General features: G+C 44.0%; 1 protein-coding gene across 3 annotated transcripts in view; it reads left to right on the forward strand.

The window, feature by feature from the left end:
- Nucleotides 1–18,827, forward strand: part of NIPAL3 (NIPA like domain containing 3) — a 32,577-nt gene that overhangs the window by 5,219 nt on the left and 8,531 nt on the right. For 2 of the 3 annotated variants that reach the window (XM_039363011.1, XM_039363012.1), the window contains 8 exons: nt 1,830–2,038; nt 6,036–6,104; nt 6,187–6,358; nt 8,254–8,313; nt 9,330–9,475; nt 13,136–13,232; nt 15,398–15,533; nt 18,473–18,561. In XM_039363011.1, the coding sequence (XP_039218945.1) occupies nt 1,946–2,038; nt 6,036–6,104; nt 6,187–6,358; nt 8,254–8,313; nt 9,330–9,475; nt 13,136–13,232; nt 15,398–15,533; nt 18,473–18,561 (862 nt within the window). In that variant the 5' untranslated portion in view covers nt 1,830–1,945. The remainder of the gene's footprint in view (nt 1–1,829; nt 2,039–6,035; nt 6,105–6,186; nt 6,359–8,253; nt 8,314–9,329; nt 9,476–13,135; nt 13,233–15,397; nt 15,534–18,472; nt 18,562–18,827) is intronic. The other variant, XM_039363013.1, reaches the window with a different exon arrangement.

The following is an 18,827-nucleotide window of genomic DNA, read 5'->3' on the forward strand; positions in this document are numbered from 1 at the left end:
AGTTCGGTCCTGACCGGCTCAAGGTTGACTTAGCCTTCCGGGGTCAGTAAAACGAGGAGCCAGATTGTCGGGGTCAATACGCTGACTGTAAACTGCTTAGAGAGGGCTGTGAAGCACTGTGAAGCGGTATATATGTCTAAATCAGTGGTTCTCAACCTTTTTAATGCTGCGACCCCCAAGGACTACTCAACCAGTCGTAAGTTGAGGACTACTCAACTGGTGCAGCACCATTTGCAGAATGGGACTTTTGGCGGGCTCAGCAGGGCAGAGACAGCTTGGACAGTTCCTATTGGCTTTTGAAAGCCAATAGAATTAGACTCTATTCAAGAGAGTCTATTCTATTGGCTTTCAAAAGCCAATAGAATAAAAGGGAATAGCACAGCTAAGGAAAAGAGGGGAAAAAATGGCGGACTGCGTTGTTTGGTGACCCCCGTGAAATGGTCATTCGACCCCAAATGGAGTCCCGACCCACAGGTTGAGAACCGCTGGTCTAAATGCTAAGTGCTATTGCTATTCTTTTCTCTTGTTTCTACTCTACTCAGTTCTACTTACTGGCCACCCATCTTAACACAGGACAATTCTGGGCAGCCTTACAAAAACAATTGCAGACAAGGCTGCCCTTTGATACAGGATGTTTAATAGGAGTGTGCACAGCACTGCTTTGCATCCTGTGGGATTAGAAGGCAGCAACTGAAGCTCCAGGGAAGGACAAAACACCTGCTCAATGTAGACCTACAAGCATATTTTCATTTCATGATGCGTGCAAATGACCTTAGGGGACCAGCGAAGAGGTGGTGCCCAGGGAAGGGTCACATACGAGGCTACCTAGTGAGCAGAGTAAGTGAGTCAGAAGTGGGTTGTTTCTCATGCTGTAAAGCAGGGCTTTTCAACCAGTGGTACGGGTACCACCTGTGGTACATTGGCACCTGGCAGGTGGTACGCGACCATCCTAGAAAAGTGGTAGCGGGGGAGGGGAATGAGCAGAACCAGTGGCAGCACTGCACAAGCCTGAGCGAGAGATGGCTGGAGCTGCAGGGCTGTCAGGGCTCAGCGGAAGCGCCAGGATCAGTGCCAGGCTCCAGCTGGAGCTCAGTGCTGATCCCGGTACTTCTGCTGAGCCCAGAAGAAGCACTGACGCGCTGGAATGTTGCAGCATCTCCAGGGTCTTGTGATTTACATTCAGATGCTTGGCAACTGATTCATATTTATGGCGGTCACAGTGTCCCAGGGTCATGTGAAGTGACCAAAACCTGCTGCAACCACCCAACAGATGGGGGGGGAATAAAAATCAAACACCCCCCACCCCACCCCCGCTGCCAATCCTCAACAGAAATGCTCACAACAATGAAAACCTCAGACAGGAGGAAGAGCGCCGCCGGGTGGGCAGGCAGGTGTCTTGCTCGGCTGTGGCTTGGGGGGCACTTTTTTCAGTGCCATTGTAAATTCGAACAGTCACTAAGCGAGGACTACCTGTACTTTATCACTTTTTTCCTTTTGGGAGGGGCGGGTCATCAGGTTTTTGACACCTTGCTAGGCGACTGGTGGTACTCGGATGTTGCCATATCCTAAAAGTGGCACAATGGGTGAAAAGATTGAAAAGTCCTGCTGTAAAGGCAACAGCAAGACACAGGTAATCCATGACTTACAGCAGTTCATTTAGTGACCATTTGAAGTTATAATGGCACTGAAAAAAGTAACTCATGGCTAATTTTCATACAATTGTTTCAGCGTCCCTCCCTGCCTCCCTCCCCCATATGTCCTTTAGTTTCTCTTCTTCTCTTTACTTAGGAGAACAGTTATCAATGAATCTGTTTTCTCTGCTCAATCAGATTACGGTTCCTCTTTAGAGGAGGCAGATGGGGAAGGAAGTAGGGAGACTGACTGGCCCTGCGCTGGATTTAAAGTGGTGCTGAAGGGAACACCGGAAATGCACAGATAACCCAAAATGGAGAAAGCAAACAACCCCAGCTTGCAACTGGAACAGCTGGTGACCCAGCCAGGCCCTCTGGCGGTCCACGAGGATGCCTTCTCTTACAAGGTAATTCCTTTTATCCTAAAGTTTTCGTTTCCAAAAGGACCTGATTCACCAGCATGAGAAGAGGGTAGCTCAGTAACGTGAACCTGGGCAGCAGTGGCTGGAGAAAGAGGCACGAGATGGGCGACCATATAAATACGTAAGTGTCAGACCTGTCCCAGAACAATCATTTAGGAAAGCAGACTCAACTCCTATTGATTGAAGTGAAAGGGACTTTTACTAAAGATGTGGGTTGCAGGAAGGCTCCCACTCACCAATACAAAGAGCCAAACCCATCATTCCCCATCCCTCCCTACAATGTCCAGTCCACTGCCACCCAATCTGGGATCGCCACAATGGTTTTTTTTAATTAAAAAGTTTTATAAAAATTACAATATCAACCCACCCAAAAAAAGCCCCTCTCCCTCCCCCACTTCCCAGAGCTGAATACAGGGTTACAAATATAATAATTATAAACTAAATAACATAACCAACTATATAAATAACCAAGTCCATAATGCACTTTAACTCCCCTTTAACATAAATATAAACAAATCAAAAATGAACATAATAATAATGAGAACATAAACAAATTAATATCCTAATTATTAAGCAATACAGTCCCCAAATAGTTAAACAATGCTAATACTAAAAATAATAATAATGTCATAATACTCTAAAATTCACTCATAGGCTAAATGAAACTTTTTAGTCCCATATTTATTCTGAATATAATTTATCTATCTTCTCCAGACTGAAATATATCTTTCTTGTGAATGATCCTTCAGATAAACAGAAATCTTAGCCATTTCTGCTAAATTTGACACTTTGTCCATTCTTCTATAGTAGGCAAGCGATCCTTCTTCCAATATTGCCGTACTAATTACCTTGCAACTGTTATCAAGTTCAACATCAAATTAGTTTCTTTAGCATCACAATCTGTAACAACACCCAATAAAAATAATTGTGGGGTAAACTTTATCTTTCTCTTAAAAATCTGTTGAATGTTCCACCAGATCTTAATCCAAAAGGCTTTTATATTTCTACAAGTCCACCATATATGAAAATAAGTGGCATCCAAATTACCACATCTCCAACATTTGGGCTGTAAATTAGGATACATACAAGACAACTTTTTAGGATCCAGATGCCATCTATAAAACATTTCGCCACAATGTTGTGGGAAACTCCTTGGGTTGTTTAGGCTGCTGCAATTTCACACCCAGGGCAAGCGGCCTTGAAGATGCCCGGAGGCGTAACCGATACAAATAGCTCTGGTTGTCTTCACATATCAGCTCCTCCTCCCCATTTCCCACCATTAGATACACAGGTGTGGCTGGCCCCTAATGCCTTCACCCTCCCTTCCCCCTTGATGGCATGATGCCAGCAAGGCGCCAGGCTGAAGATGGAGATCCTGTCGTGTCTCACTTAACAAGCACCTTGATTCTTTTTAATAACCATGTCAGAAGAGGTCGTAAACTTGGGTAGCACTTAACTATTTGTATTCAGAAGCGGCTCAGGCTGTCACCTCCCTGAATCACTGGAGTATAAGAAGGGGGGGGCGCAGTTCAGATAGATTCGGTTATTATAGTCCAGTGATGGCGAACCTTTTAGAGCAGTGGTTCTCAACCTGTGGGTCAGGACCCCATTTGGGGTCGAATGACCATTTCACGGGGGTCGCCAAACAACGCAGTCCGCCATTTTTTCCCCCTTTTCCTTAGCTGTGCTACTCCCTTTTATTCTATTGGCTTTTGAAAGCCAATAGAATAGACTCTCTTGAATAGAGTCTAATTCTATTGGCTTTCAAAAGCCAATAGGAATTGTCCAGGCTGTCTCTGCCCTGCTGAGCCCGCCAAAAGTCCCAGTCTGCAAACGGTGCTGCACCAGTTGAGTAGTCCATGACTTACGACCGGTTGAGTAGTCCTCGACTTACGACCGGTTGGGGGGGTTGCGGCATTAAAAAGGTTGAGAACCACAGTTTTAGAGACCGAGTGCCCAAAAACCAGCCCGCCCGCCCGCAGGGCCACCCACCACCTCCACGGCCTGCCTCAGCAGATCGCTCAGGCAGCCCAGCAGCGCCATGGCCACGCCCTCCACCCACACCCCACAGCATCATCTGCGCACGACGGCGTGGGGGCGCAGTCTTGTGCCTGATGCCCAGCTGCCATGTCCTTGGCTGCGCAGCTTTGCGCAGGCCGTGCCCGGGGGCGACTCTCCGGGGGGTTGCTGGTGAGGAGGGGGGCACAGGGGGAGGCAGGGCTGGGGCGACGGCACGCATGCCCACAGAGAGGCCTTTGAGTGCCGCCTCTAGCACGCGTGCCATAGGTTCACCACCACTGTTTATACTCAATCTCAATAAAATATAGTTCTGGTCTTCCTGTGGAATTGATTTTTTGGTCTGGTCTACCTAATGAGGATGACCTGCCCTTCTGATAATATTATAATATTGCCAAATAATCTCCCGAAACTTTGGGGAAGGTCAGAAAGCAAGTGAGCCACGCCCCAATTTTATGACCGTTTTTGCCCAAGGTGTTAAGAGAATCACTACAGTTGTTAAGTGAATCCCAGGGTCATTAAGTAAGTCCGGCTTCCCCCCCATTGACTTTGCTTTTTGGAAGCCAGCTGGGAAAGTTGCAACTGGCGATCCAAGGATGCTACAACTGTCCTAAATACAAGCACCCAAATTTTGATCCTGTGACACTGGGGATACTGCGTCATAAATGCGAAGACCAGTCATAAGTCACTTCTTTAAGTGACGTCACTTTGAATGGTCACGAATTGAATGGTTGTAAGTCAAGGGCTACCTGTACAGGGGCGTTTTTGGCCTTAGAATTCTTGCACCAATGAGTTTGGAAATGCAATGGACCGGATTCCTCTTAGACAGTGACCATCGTAGGGTTGAATGTGGGGATGAGTTCGGTTCAGGCCCGTTCAACGTATCTTTTGAGAACCTCAGTTTGGGGAAAACTGGCATGGCATTTATATTTGCCTGGACAAAAACATGCTCCTTGCAGGATTTTTATCTGAATATCATAATAAGTGTGAGGACTGGTGATAAGTCACTTCTCTAGGTGCCGTTATAATGTTGGGTTCCGTTGCTAAATGAATGGTAATTTAATAATAATAATAATATCTGTAATACCATCAAACATCCACATCTGCCTATCCCAGGTCCTGGGTAAGGACTCGATAGGTAGACAAAATGCCAAATCCAGTCTGAACATCTGGCTGACTGTGCGATGATCCATAATAATAATAATAATAATAATAATAATAATAATAATAATAATAATAATAATAATATAAAGTTGGAAGGGACCTTGGAGGTCATCTAGTCCAACCCCCTGCTCGGGCAGGAAACCCTACACCATTTCGGACAAATGGCTGTCCAGTCTCTTCTTAAAAACTTCCAGGGTTGGAGCATTTACCACTTCTGGAGGCAGGTTGTTCCACTGATTAATTGTTCTCACTGTCAGGAAGTTTCTCCTTAGTTCTAGGTTGCTTCTCTCCTTGATTAGTTTCCACCCGTTGCTTCTTGTCCTGCCTTCAGGTGCTTTGGAAAATAGCTTAATTCCCTCTTCTTTATGGCAGCCCCTGAGATATTGGAATACTGCTATCATGTCCCCCCTCGTCCTTCTCTTTGTTAAACTAGACATACCCAATTCTAGCAACCGTTCCTTATATGTTTTAGCCTCCAGTCCCCTAATCATCTTGGTTGCTCTTCTCTTCTCTGTACTCTTTCTAGAGTCTCAACATCTTTTTTACATCGTGGTGACCAAAACTGGATGCAGTATTCCAAGTGTGGCCTTACCAAGGCCTTGTAAAGTGGTATTAACACTTCACGTGATCTTGATTCTCTCCCTGTTAATGCAGCCTAGCACTGTGTTGGCCTTTTTGGCAGCTGCAGCACACATGGCTAGCTCCTATTTAGGTGATTGTCAAGGACTAGCTGTAGCATATGTCTGTCTTGCATTCTCAGAAGCTGCAAGTTTAATAGCTGTGCTTTTTCCTTTCTTTGCAGGAAAACCTGATCGGTGCCTTGCTGGCTATTTTTGGGCACCTGATGATCAGCATTGCTCTCAACCTCCAGGTGAGCTGAGAGAAAGAGAAACAGGATTCCAGAGCAGTAGAAACCCAAATAAGTCTTCTCACTGTCCTTTCTCTTCCTCTAGAAATACAGTCATATCCGGTTGGTGAGTTGCAAAGAGTCTAAGACTTACTTTAGGACCAAGACGTGGTGGTGTGGTTTGTTCCTTCTCTGCCTGGGAGAATTGGGGGTCTTCTCCGCCTACGCTTTTGCCCCCCTCTCCCTGATAGTGCCTCTGGGGGCCGTCTCTGTCATCGGTAAGTCCCTCAACACAGACTAGGAAACCATGAATAAGACTCTTACTCATTTTATTTGCTTATTCATTCATTCATTCAATTTATATAGCCTTCCCCCATCCCCCCGTCTAGCATTTGTGAGTCTAGGTGGCTCACAGTTAAAAATAATAATAAATGCAGGCAGTCCTCGACTTACGACCACAACTGAGCTCCAATTTTTGTTGTTAAGTGAATTTTGCCACAATTGTTAAGTGAATCACTGCAGCAGTTACGTTAGTAACATGGCTGTTAAGTGAATCTGGCGTCCCCGTTAACTTTGCTTGTCAGAAGGTCGCAGACTCTGCGACCGTCATAAATATGAGTCAGTTGCCAAGCGTCCGAATTTTGATTGCATGACCGTGGGGATGCTGCAACCGTCATCGGTGTGAAAAATGGTCATAAATTTCTTTTTTGTGGGGGTTGCCATTGTAACTTTGAATGATCACCAAATGAACTGTAGTAAGACATGGACTGCCTGTTAGTTACAAATGAGCAACTAAAATGAAACCACTAAAAAAACTCAATTGAACCAGTTCAAACGTAATTTGAGGGAGAGCAGAAGCCGTACAAGAACAGCCAGCTTTAATTACAAGCAAATGAGCCAGCCGTGTGCTGCAGCTGCCAAAGAGGCCAACATAGTGCTAGGCTGCATTAACAGAGGGATAGAATCAAGATCACATGAAGTATTAATACCACTCTTCAATGCCTTGGTAAGGCCACACTTGGAATACTGCATCCAGTTTTGGTCACCAAGATGTAAAAAAGATGTTGAGACTCTAGAAAGAGTACAGAGAAGAGCAACAAAGATGATTAGGGGACTGGAGGCTAAAACATATGAGGAACGGTTGCTGGAATTGGGTATGTCTAGTTTAACGAAGAGAAGGACGAGGGAGGACATGATAGCAGTGTTCCAATATCTCAGGGGCTGCCACAAAGAAGAGGGAGTCAAGCTATTCTCCAAAGCACCTGAAGGCAGGACAAGAAGCAACGGGTGGAAACTAATCAAGGAGAGAAGCAACCTAGAACTAAGGAGAAACTTCCTGACAGTTAGAACAATTAACCAGTGGAACAACCTTCCTCCAGAAGTGGTGAATGCTCCAACACTGGAAATTTTTAAGAAGAAACTGGACAGCCATTTGTCTGAAATGGTATAGGGTTTCCTGCCTGAGCAGGGGGTTGGACTAGATGACCTCCAAGATCCCTTCCAACATAGTGTAGTAGTAGTAGTAGTAGTAGTAGTAGTAGTAGTAGTAGTAGTAGTAGTAGTACAAGGTTATAGTGACAAGAACCTTGGAAGTCTGGATGTGCCTTTCCCTTCCTTCCTTTTATCTTCAGGAGAAGCAGGGAGAGTCTTGTCAGAAATGTTTACTAAGGTTACAGTTCTGGCTGGGACTTAGGTTTCTTTTATCAGACCATTGTTGTATTAGTTATGATTCTCCCTCCTGTTTCTCAAGGTCATTCCTGCTGCGTGCAGGTAAGACTTGCGCCTATAGACTTCTCCCAGGATGCTGTATGATTTTTATGCCCAATGATAAAATCTAGTATCAGAAATATCTCAAAAACCGCAATCCAAATAAAATTGCCTTCTATGTAAACAAGGTCAGGCGGCGGTGCTCGTAGCAAATCTTCAAGATGCTAGCAAGAGTCACATTCCTGCATCCTCCCAAATCCGGGAAGCTTTGATATGTAGGCCAGATGTTCTTGAGATATGCTGATTTGTTAAAAATATATATATATATGAGAGGGGAAAAAAAATCCCTAATACTCAACCAAACATTTCCACAAGTGAAAATACACACCTAACCCCAGCTTGAACTAATCAGACCGGCTGTCTCTAGCATTTGGCAAAACTCATTGCTTGCTCTTTTCTCATGCAGCAAGTGCAATCATCGGAGTCATATTCATCAGGGAAAAATGGAAACCTAAAGACTTCTTGAGTAAGTGGCTGGGTGCATTTTTCAGAACTACCTGTCTTCAGCACGTTTCTTTTACCTTTGCTTCCCTTTACCTTCCATCCCTTGCATGGATTGTACAAATCAACAAGAATTGGTTTTCTGCCACTCTCTGCTAAAATTGCAATTTATTATTATTATTTTTTGCTTCTTTTGCACTTGCTAATTAGTTAGGACCGGTTTCTAGGTAGCTGGCAATTTTTTTATTATTTCAGAAAGGTGGGTTTGGGGGGGGGGCAGGGTTTAGTGGGTTTCTCATCTTGGAAGTCCAAAAGAAAAGGGGGACAGGACTGTCCCTGTTAATTTACACCCAGATCCCAGTTTTCCTTTTTTTTTTTTTTTTTTTGCTAATCCTTTTAATTACAGCACAGGTTGCCCTCGAGTTACAACCCTTCATTTAGCGATTGTTTGAAGTTAAAGCAACACTGAAAAAAGTTTTTCACAGTTAACGATCGTTGTAGCCTCCCCGTGGTCACATGATCAGAATTCAGATGCTTGGCAACTGGCGTGTACATACGACAGTTGCATTGCCCTGTGTGATCACCTTTTGCGACCTTCTGATACGCAAAGTCAGTGAGGAACCCAGATGCATCTAACAACCGTGTGACTACCGTAACTTGACAACTGCAGTGAGTCACTTAACGGCTGTGGTGAGAAAGGGCATTAAATGGGGCAAAATTCACTTAACAACTGTGTTAGCTTAGCAATGGGAATGCTAGGCTAAACTGTGGTCATAAGTCGAGGGCTATCTGTACTTCTTCTTACATTGCATTAATTTTAAGATCTTTACCCGTCCTATGCCTGTCGTTTCTAAGTGCTTTTATTCTTCAGGATAAACTCTACTGGCAGTGCAAGTCTCAATTATTCCCAGCATGTATTCCAAGCCATTTAAAAGGGCAGCCATCTCATTTTTGTAACTATGCATGTGTATAACTCAGAGCTGCTGTAGACCTGCAAACTGATGCACTAACACAGTTTTTCTTGTCTTCATCCTGCCCAAGGGCGCTATGTTTTGTCCTTTGTAGGCTGTTCCTTAGCCATTGTTGGGACCTACCTGCTAATCACCTTTGGACCAAACAATCATGAAGTCATGACAGGGGAGAACATCAGAAAGCACTTGGTCAGCTGGCCGTTCCTTCTGTATATGGTAAAGGGATCCATTTAATCGACAGCTTGCCTCCAGAAGCAGTAAATGCTCCAACACTGGAAGTTTTTAAGAAGAGACTGGACAGCCATTTGTCCGAAATGGTGTAGGGTTTCCTGCCCGAGCAGGGGGTTGGACTAGATGACCTCCAAGGTCCCTTCCAACTTTACTACTATTACTATTACTCTTCATTTCACTGAGATGCCTAAGCCAATTAATGATGTTTTGTGCTTGCTCGGTGGTTACATGCTTCCTTGATCAGGATCAGTGTTTCTCAACCATGACAACTTGAAGAGGCGTGGATTTGGACTCTCAGAATTGCTGGCTGCCTGGAGAGTAGGCTTCCACACATCTTAATGTTCCCAGGCTTGAAAAATGCTGGTCTAGAGCTTTAGTTTTAACTGATCTGTTGAGCGAATCACAGAAACTGAGATCAGATATCAAGTTAAGCCATAGAACAAGAGTAGGCAGTCTCAGAGCTGTATGCAATCTGGTGCCGGTAAAAAACAGTAGACAGATTTCTTCTTTTCAGAAAAATCAAGGATATTCTGAAACAGGATGACTGTAGTTAAGAATAATCAAGAATCTGGCCCAATACTTTAAGGCAAAGGTCCCCAAACTTTTGGGCACCAGGGACCGGTTTCATGGGGAGAGGTTTTTCCACGGACCAGAGGGCTCGTGGTTTTGTGTGCTGCCTGCATCCCGCGGATGGGGCTTTGCTTGTTTGTGCGGACTGGTTGCTGGCATGCCATGGCCCAATACCGGTCCACAGACCAGGGGTTGGGGACCCCTGCTTTAAGGAAACAAGCAACCCTCTCTCCAGTACCACCACGGTTCAGCTCCAAGTTTGTTAAGAGTGGTTCCCAAGCATCAAAAAGTTGACTGCCCCCTTGCCATAAACCATGATTTGCAAATCACAATAATGTATTAACACTTTGTTATTCGGTGAAACCAATTAGGTAACATTATGATTTAACATGATGTGACCCCAAATTTAGATCTGTAGTTACAATGGATTCCTAGACATCCTTACTCTCTAGGTAGCCTAACCAGGTCAAGGTTGACTCAGGCTTTCTTTCTTCCAAGGTTGTTAAGTTGAGGATCCAGATTGTTGGGGGCAATACGTTGACTCTGTAAACCGCTTAGAGAGGAACTATAAAGCACTGTGAAGCGGTATATAAGTCTAAGTGCTAAATGCTATTGCTATCCTTACATTATATCCAGCCTAGATGTTGTGTTTAAACCCAAGATCTTGGGTTATTTTAGCTGTAGTGGGTTAAACAAACCAAGTTGGCCAACTCATTGTAATAATCTAGGTTTACAAATTACAGAGGATCAATTCTTGTGTTATTGAGAGCAGCTGGTTTAGTGGGGAGGCTATTCACTTTCTGACCAAAACAACCAAAAATGAGCAATCTGCTAGCAGAAAGAAGAAATTCAGCAAATAGGTGTGTCCCCCAGAAGATTGTATTGTTTTATTTTATTGATTTATGTTGAGACTCTAGAAAGACTACAGAGAAGAGCAACCAAGATGATTAGGGGACTGGAGGCTAAAACATATAAGGAACGGCTGCTGGAATTGGGTATGTCTAGTTTAATGAAGAGAAGGACGAGGGGGGACATGATAGCAGTGTTCCAGTATCTCAGGGGCTGCCCCAAAGAAGGGGGTCAAGCTATTCTCCCAAGCGCCTGAAGGCAGGACAAGAAGCTACGGAGGGAAACTAATCAAGGAGAGAAGCAACCTAGAACTAAGGAGAAACTTCCTGACAGTGAGAACAATTAACCAGTGGAACAACCTGCCTCCAGAAGCGGTGAATGCTCCAACACTGGAAGTCTTTAAGAAGAGACTGGACAGCCATTTATCTGAAATGGTATAGGGTATCCTGTCTGAGCAGGGGGTTGGACTAGATGACCTCCAAGTCCCTTATAACTTACTATTGTTGTTGTTATTTTAAATGTGTACGGTCATCCATCGTGTATAAACAACTTTAACCAAAACTCAGTGTAATAAAACCTCCATAAACAAAGTACATAATTAAAATAACAATTACACAAGATTATAAGAATATAATTAAAATAATTACACATGATTATAAGAATATAATTAAAATAATAATTACTCAGGAACTGAAGCACTGCCTAATAGCTTACAGGGTTGTGTTTGCTTGTTCATGAGCAAGATGGCGGACCCAGAAATGCCCAGACATGTTCCTCTGTTTCAGGGGCACCAATTGCATAAGGTGCCATATGGACTAGCAGCAGCTTTGAACCTAGGTTCAAATTGACTGTTGGCCACGAGAGCTCCCTGCGTGACTTTGGGCCAAATCCTTTTCCCTCAGCCCAGTCTATTTAGCTGTGCTGTTGTGATGGGTGAAGCTTGGCTTAGCCTTAGGGAATGTTATATGCGTTGCCCTGAGTTCCTGGAGAAAAGGCAGGATCCACATTTAACAAATAGGTAAAATAAGCTGCACTCCACCTAAGTCAGGGGTGTCCAATCTTGGCAACTTTAAGACCTATGGACTTCAACTCCCAGAATTCCCCAGCCCGGCATGAGTAGTGCAGTGTTTGAAGCCTAATCTCTAATTCAGTCTCCCTAAACCAGTGGTTCTCAACCTTGTTAATGCTGCGACCCTCAACCGGTCGTAAGTCGAGGACTACTCAACCGGTCGTAAGTCGAGGACTACTCAACTGGTGCAGCACCGTTTGCAGAATAGGACTTTTGGCGGGCTCAGCAGGGCAGAGACAGCCTGGACAATTCCTATTGGCTTTTGAAAGCCCATAGAATTAGACTCTATTCAAGAGAGTCTATTCTGTTGGCTTTCAAAAGCCAATAGAATAAAAGGGAGTAGCACAGCTAAGGAAAAGGGGAAAAAAATGGCGGACTGCGTTGTTTGGCGACCCCCATGAAATGGTCGTTCGACCCCAAATGGGGTCCTGACCCACTTTGTATTAACCACTGCCCTAAACCAAGGGTCTTCAAACTCGGCCCTTTTATGACTCATGGACTTCAACTCCCAGAATTCCTCAGCCAGCCGTTGAAATCCATGAGTCATAAAAGGGCCAAGTTTGAAGACCCCTGCCCTAAGCTGATACAGATAGTTATGACCTACCTGAAAAAGGGGACTTATCACCCAAATCTGAAGTCCCAATGGTCATTGGAGGAAATTCCCCTTCAGAGCTGGATCATAAGTCCTCTTTTTCAGGTAGGTCGTAATTTTGAACAGTCCTCAGAGTCACGTGATGGCAGTTTGGGCACTTCTCAACACGCATTGATGGCCACTTGCAGTGTCCTGTAGTCACATGACTGGATTTTGTGGCAGTTTTGCTCAAAACTGGCACTTCTGGTTTACACTTATGACCTCTGTGTTCACCTAATGACTGTCACAAAAAAAGTAAAATCATTTTACCATCGTTACAGCATGTGACGATAATAGGCATCTTCCAATGTGGTTGTAACTTGAAGACTACCTGTACTTGGAATGCAAACTCCAGCCAGCTCCCAGATTTTGGGGGGGAACTAGGGCAAGGGGATCCCCTTTTTTCATTTCCAAAAGGGAGGTCTGTCTCTTCAGCCTGCAAGGGCAAGAATGTGAAAAGACAAAGACTGGAAAGCCAGCTTTATTTCAAACCCAGGACCTTATCTGTTCTCTTTCCTTTCTTTAGCTGGTGGAGATCATTGCGTTCTGCCTGCTTTTATATTTCTACAAGGAAAAGAAAGCAAACCATATCGTGGTGATTCTGCTCCTGGTAGCCCTTCTTGGTAAGTTCTTCTCTTCTTCCTCTTTATGTAAGGTAAATTACACCAACTGGATTGCTAAACCTCTGCCTCTGATTAGCAAAGAACCAAGCTCATGCATATGGTATGTGTGCAAAGCTCAATCTCCGTTCAGCTTCCCTAAAGGTGGCTGTTCCTACGATCGGTGTTTTGGGGGCTGCATCTTGCAGAAATCCTGACCCATCACACCCCACCCCACCCCCAGGAGTAAAATTTTATGTATTGATTTATTGATTTCAAGACTGACTCCAAAAGGATTCTGAGCCACCAGAAGATAGCTACCTAGAGCAGCGGTTCTCAACCTGTGGGTCGGGACCCCATTTGGGGTCGAACGACCATTTCACGGGGGTCGCCAAACAACGCAGTCCGCCATTTTTTCCCTCCTTTTCCTTAGCTGTGCTACTCCCTTTTATTCTATTGGCTTTTGAAAGCCAATAGAATAGACTCTCTTGAATAGAGTCTAATTCTATTGGCTTTCAAAAGGCAATAGGAATTGTCCAGGCTGTCTCTGCCCTGCTGAGCCCGCCAAAAGTCCCATTCTGCAAATGGTGCTGCACCAGTTGAGTAGTCCTCGACTTACGACCGGTTGGGGGGGTCGCGGCATTAAAAAGGTTGAGAACCACTGACCTAGAGAAAGCCCCACGAATAATATCCAGATAAAAATAAATTCATCATGAAGGATTGCCATCAGAAGAAGAAATAATCACGAAAATATGTGCAGAGATGGACAGACTAACTATGAGGCTGAAAGACAAAGAAGATACCGACTATTATAAAATTTGGAATTTATTTTATTCTTGGTTAGAGAAAAGAATGAAGCATTAGGAAGTGAACATGTATTAGCTTAGCAAACACCAGACAACTTGTTGATTGGAAAAATTAACGTATGTTGATGGGAAAAAAAATTAATAAAAAAGATTGTTAAAAAAAAAATCCATCAAGGGTTAAGTTGGAGAGAGTTGAATAAGTCAATGAATTAAGGCGAATATACGTGTCTCAGGATAATGTTGCAGGATCTAATCTGGGTTGGGGACTGAGAGCGGAGGTTTCTTCCAAGCTTTTGGACTCGTTCTGGAGTCAATGCTCGGGGAACTTCTCTCTACCGGTAAGTGTGCTGGTCTGTGTGTGGTGTTTATGGTGCCTGTTGTAAGTAGCTTTTTAGATGTTGTTTGGCCAGCCATCAACACACCCCAATCAACATCTAAAAAGCCACATACAACAGGCACCATAACTACCACATCTAGAACAGCACACACCCTGATAGAAGTTCATTGAAGATGGGCCCCAGCACAGGTCCGAAAACTCGGAAGACGAAACCTCCAGTCCCGTTAACCGACCCAGATTGGATCCTGAATAAGTCAAGTTCTTGTTCCCGTTGATGGGGTCTCGGCAATTCCCATTACAGGTGGGTCCTCGATTTATGATCACAATTGAGCTCAAAATTTCTCTTGCTAAGTGAGACACATGTTAAGTGAATTTTGGCCCATTATTACGACCTTGCTTGCCACCATTGTTAAGTTGTTAAGTTAATAACATGATTGTTAGGAATCTGGCTTCCCCATTGACTTTGCTTCTCAGACATGTTGCAAAAGGTAATTGACATGACCCCAGGACGCTGCGACTCTCATTAGTACAAGTCAGTGGCCAACTGTCTGAATTTTGATCAGGTGACCATGGGGATGCTGCCATGGTCGTAAATGTGGAAAATGGTCGTAAGTCACTTTTGTCAGTGACGTTGTAACTTTGAACAGTCACTAAACAAACTGTTGTATGTTGAGGATTACCTGTACATATGACCGTTGCAACATCCTCATAGTCACCTGATCAAAATTCAGACGCTTGGCCAACTGGCTTGTATTTATGACGGTTGCCGTGTCCCGAGGTCATGTGATCACTTTCTGCTACCTTCTGACAAGCAAAGTCAATGGAGAAGCCAGATTCACTTAACAACCGTGTTACTAACTTAACAACTGCGGTGATTCACTTAACAATTGTGGCAAGAAAGGTCGTAAAATGAGGCAAAACTCACTTAACCACAGAAATTTTGGGCTCAACTGTAGTTGTAAGTCAAGGACTACCTGTACTGGTTTTCGCTCGCCGTTGTTAGTCTTTGATCTTGAACAAAACAAGGTTTATTGGTGGTTTTTCAGGTTCCATGACTGTCATTACTGTCAAAGCCGTTGCGGGCATGGTTGCGGTTTCCATTCGGGGGAATATGCAACTGGGCTACCCCATCTTCTACATCATGGCAGTGTGCATGGTGGCAACAACAGCCTTTCAGGCAGAGTAAGTGGAGCCAAGCTTTCTTTCCTTCCTTCCTTCCTTCTTTTCTTTCTTTCTCCCTCCCTCGCTCCCTTTTTTCTTTTTTTTCTTCCTTCCTCCCTCCCTCCCTTCTTTCTTTCTTTCTTTCTCCCTCCCTCTCTCCCTCTCTTCCTTCTCTTTCTTTCTTTCCCTTCCTTCCTTCCTTTCTTTTCCTTTCTTTTCCTTCCTTTCTTTCCTTCCTTTTTTTCTTTCTTTCCCTTCCCTTCTTTCTCTTCCTTTCTTTCTTTCTTTCTCTTCCTTCCTCCCTCCCTTCTTTCTTTCTTTCTCTCTCCCTCTCTCCCTCTCTTCTTTCTCTTTCTTTCTTTCCCTTCCTTTCTTTCCCTTCCTTCCTTCCTTTCTTTCTTTCTTTCTTTCTTTCTTTCTTTCTTTCTTTCTTTCTTTCTTCTTTCTTTCTTTCTTTCTTTCTTTCTTTCTTTCTTCCTTCCTTCCTTCCTTCCTTCCTTCCTTCCTTTCTTCCTCCCCAAATGTGTGTTTTCTTCCTGCAGCTCGCCACCAAATGTCAAGGCAATTCAAATTTAATTAAAATGAATTATAGATTAAAAATAGAGCCTATGCAGCAGGTGGCAGTGGAAACTACCGTAGGTAATTGCATTCTTGTTGCTGTTTCTGACCAGAGATGGGCCTTTTAGTAGCAATTTAAATAATTTCCTGTTCTAAAGAGACTTCAAGGGGAGCATTTGGGAACACACAGCTAAATGCCAGCGTCCCACTCTCGTTGCAGCTTGCGTGGAGTGCTGGAAGTGTGCTCAGAGGGATGGAAATGCAGAGCATCCTTCCTTACATAGAATAAGAGATGTTTTTTTCTGGATCTTAAGGTTCCATTTGTAACCATAGTTGGTAGCCAAAGCTATAGTTTGGTATAGCAACCAAACAGGACCGGTACAGACTCCAACAGATAGTTAGGACTGCAGAAAAAATAGTTGCAACCAGCCTGCCTTCCATTGAGTACCTGTATACTGCACAGGTCGGAAAGAGGGCTGAAAAAGTATGTACAGACCACAGGCATGTTTCAACTTCTCCCCTCAGGATGCCACTATAGGGCGTTGCATGCCAAAACAACTAGACTTTTCCCTGTGCCATCATTCTGCTGAACACCTAATTCCTGCAGCACTGTCTTATGTCTAAGGATATTTACCCATGTAGTAGGGCCGTATTACTATTATCCTTCTCATCTTTCCTATTACCTTCTATTATTGGTATCTTATGATTATATTACTTTGTTGTAATGTACACTGAGAGCTTATGCACCACGGGCAAATTACTTGTGTGTCCAGTCACACTTGGCCAATAAAGAATTCTATTCTGTTCTGTTCTATTCTTCTAGTGTAGTCTAATATACTATACCAGTGATGGCAAACCTTTTAGAAACTGAGTGCCCAAACTGCAACCCAAAACCCACATGCATCGTCGAGTGCCGGGTGGGTGTGGCCCATTGGCTGGGTGTGGCCAGTTGGGTGGGCATGGCCCATTGGATGGGCGTGGCTGTGGTAATGGGAGACTGGGTGGGAGTAAAAAGTTCAATCAATCAATTCCAACTTTGCAAGATCTTTTTTTTCCCACGAAAAGTTGATTGAATTTATTTTTATTTTTGCACATGGCGGCGGAGGTCTAAAGAGAAAAGATTTTATAAAACCCAGCTGAAGGCCTAGGACTGGGGCGACGGTGCACGTGCCCACAGAGAGGGCTCTGCATGCCGCCTCTGGCACCCGTGCCATAGGTTCGCCACCACTGTACTATACTATACTATACTAATACTAATACCATATCATACCATACCATACTATACTATACTATACTATACTTTGTTGTTGTTAATTGCGAAGTCATGTCCGACCCATCGCAACCCCATGGACAACGTTCCTCCAGGAACTGAACTAAACTATGCTATGCTATGCCATGCCATGCCATGCCATACCATACCATACCATACCATACTATTATTTTCTACTCTGTTACATTTCATTCTAGCAGTTTCTCTCCTTCTCCACTATACAGATATTTTTGATTTCCACAGCCAGCCAATACCCAGTAGTTCTCAACTTACAACCATTCGTTTAGTGATGGTTTGAAATTACAACCACACTGCAAAAAGTGACCTATGACCAGCCCTCAGACGTACAACTATTGGAGCATCCCTACAGTCACCGGACCAAAATTTGGGCACTTGACAACTGGCAGCGTGTTTACGATAGTTCCAGTGTCCCAAAGTCATGAATCCTCCTTTGCAATCTTTCCATACTGGCTTCTGACAAGCAAAGTCAGTGAGGGATGCCAGATCCGATTAACAACCACAAGATTCACTTCACAGTTAGAGTGATTTGCTTAACAACGGTGGCAAAAAGGTCATAAAATCAAGTGCAAGTCGCTTAATTGCCTTGCTTAGCAATGGAAATTCTGGTCCCACAGCTGGCTGGGGAATTCTGGGACTTGAAGTCCATACATCTTAAAGTTACGAAGATTGAAAAACATTTTTCCCATTTGCATGCTTTCTGGAACATTTGACATCCATACGTAGTACCAAAAAAGGATAATATTTGCAGCTCAGGATTGAAATGAGGGGTCCTTGCTGCTCTCTGAGCTTAGTTGCTTTCTTACAGACATTTCATTGCCCAAAGCAGCAAAAAAAATCCACCAAGCTCAGAGAGCACCAAGGATCCATCGTTGTAAAACATTACCTGAACACTTTGGAATGAGCTGAACTTTGGCCATGCAAATCTGCTTGTTTTGCCCACAAGATCAACAGCCGAATCTCAAGACTGGTGATCCTGGTTTTGGTTCATGGTTTCTAAGCTACTCTTTTCTGTGCTGAAAGCTCTTTGGCTTTTGTGAAATGTTTTGTTATTTATGCACCGTGTTGTCTGATAGTTTTTTTTCCCCCTCCGCTGTATTTATTTTTCTCCTAGGTTTTTAACCCAAGCTTCTCACTCGTTTGATGTATCCCAGATTGCCAGTGTGGGCTATATCCTGTCCACTGTGATAGGAATTTCAGCAGGTGGGTGTATATCGGTGCATTAAAATGATGACAGCAGCTGATCAGCAAATACAGGTAGTCCTCAACTTATGACCGGAACGGAGCCCAACATTTCTGTTGCTAAGTGAGACATTTGTTCAGGGAGTTTTGCTTCATTTTACGACCTTTCTTGCCACAGTTGCTAAATGATAAGGCTTCCCCATTGACTTTAATAGTAACCGAAAAATGATCATACAGTAGTGGCCAAAATTGTGGAAACCTGTTATGGTTCCGGCTAATGCAGCATT

This window comes from Crotalus tigris, unplaced genomic scaffold, assembly GCF_016545835.1.
Source record: "Crotalus tigris isolate CLP2741 ecotype Arizona unplaced genomic scaffold, ASM1654583v1 scf7180000019504.1669754, whole genome shotgun sequence".
Taxonomy (NCBI): domain Eukaryota; kingdom Metazoa; phylum Chordata; class Lepidosauria; order Squamata; family Viperidae; genus Crotalus; species Crotalus tigris.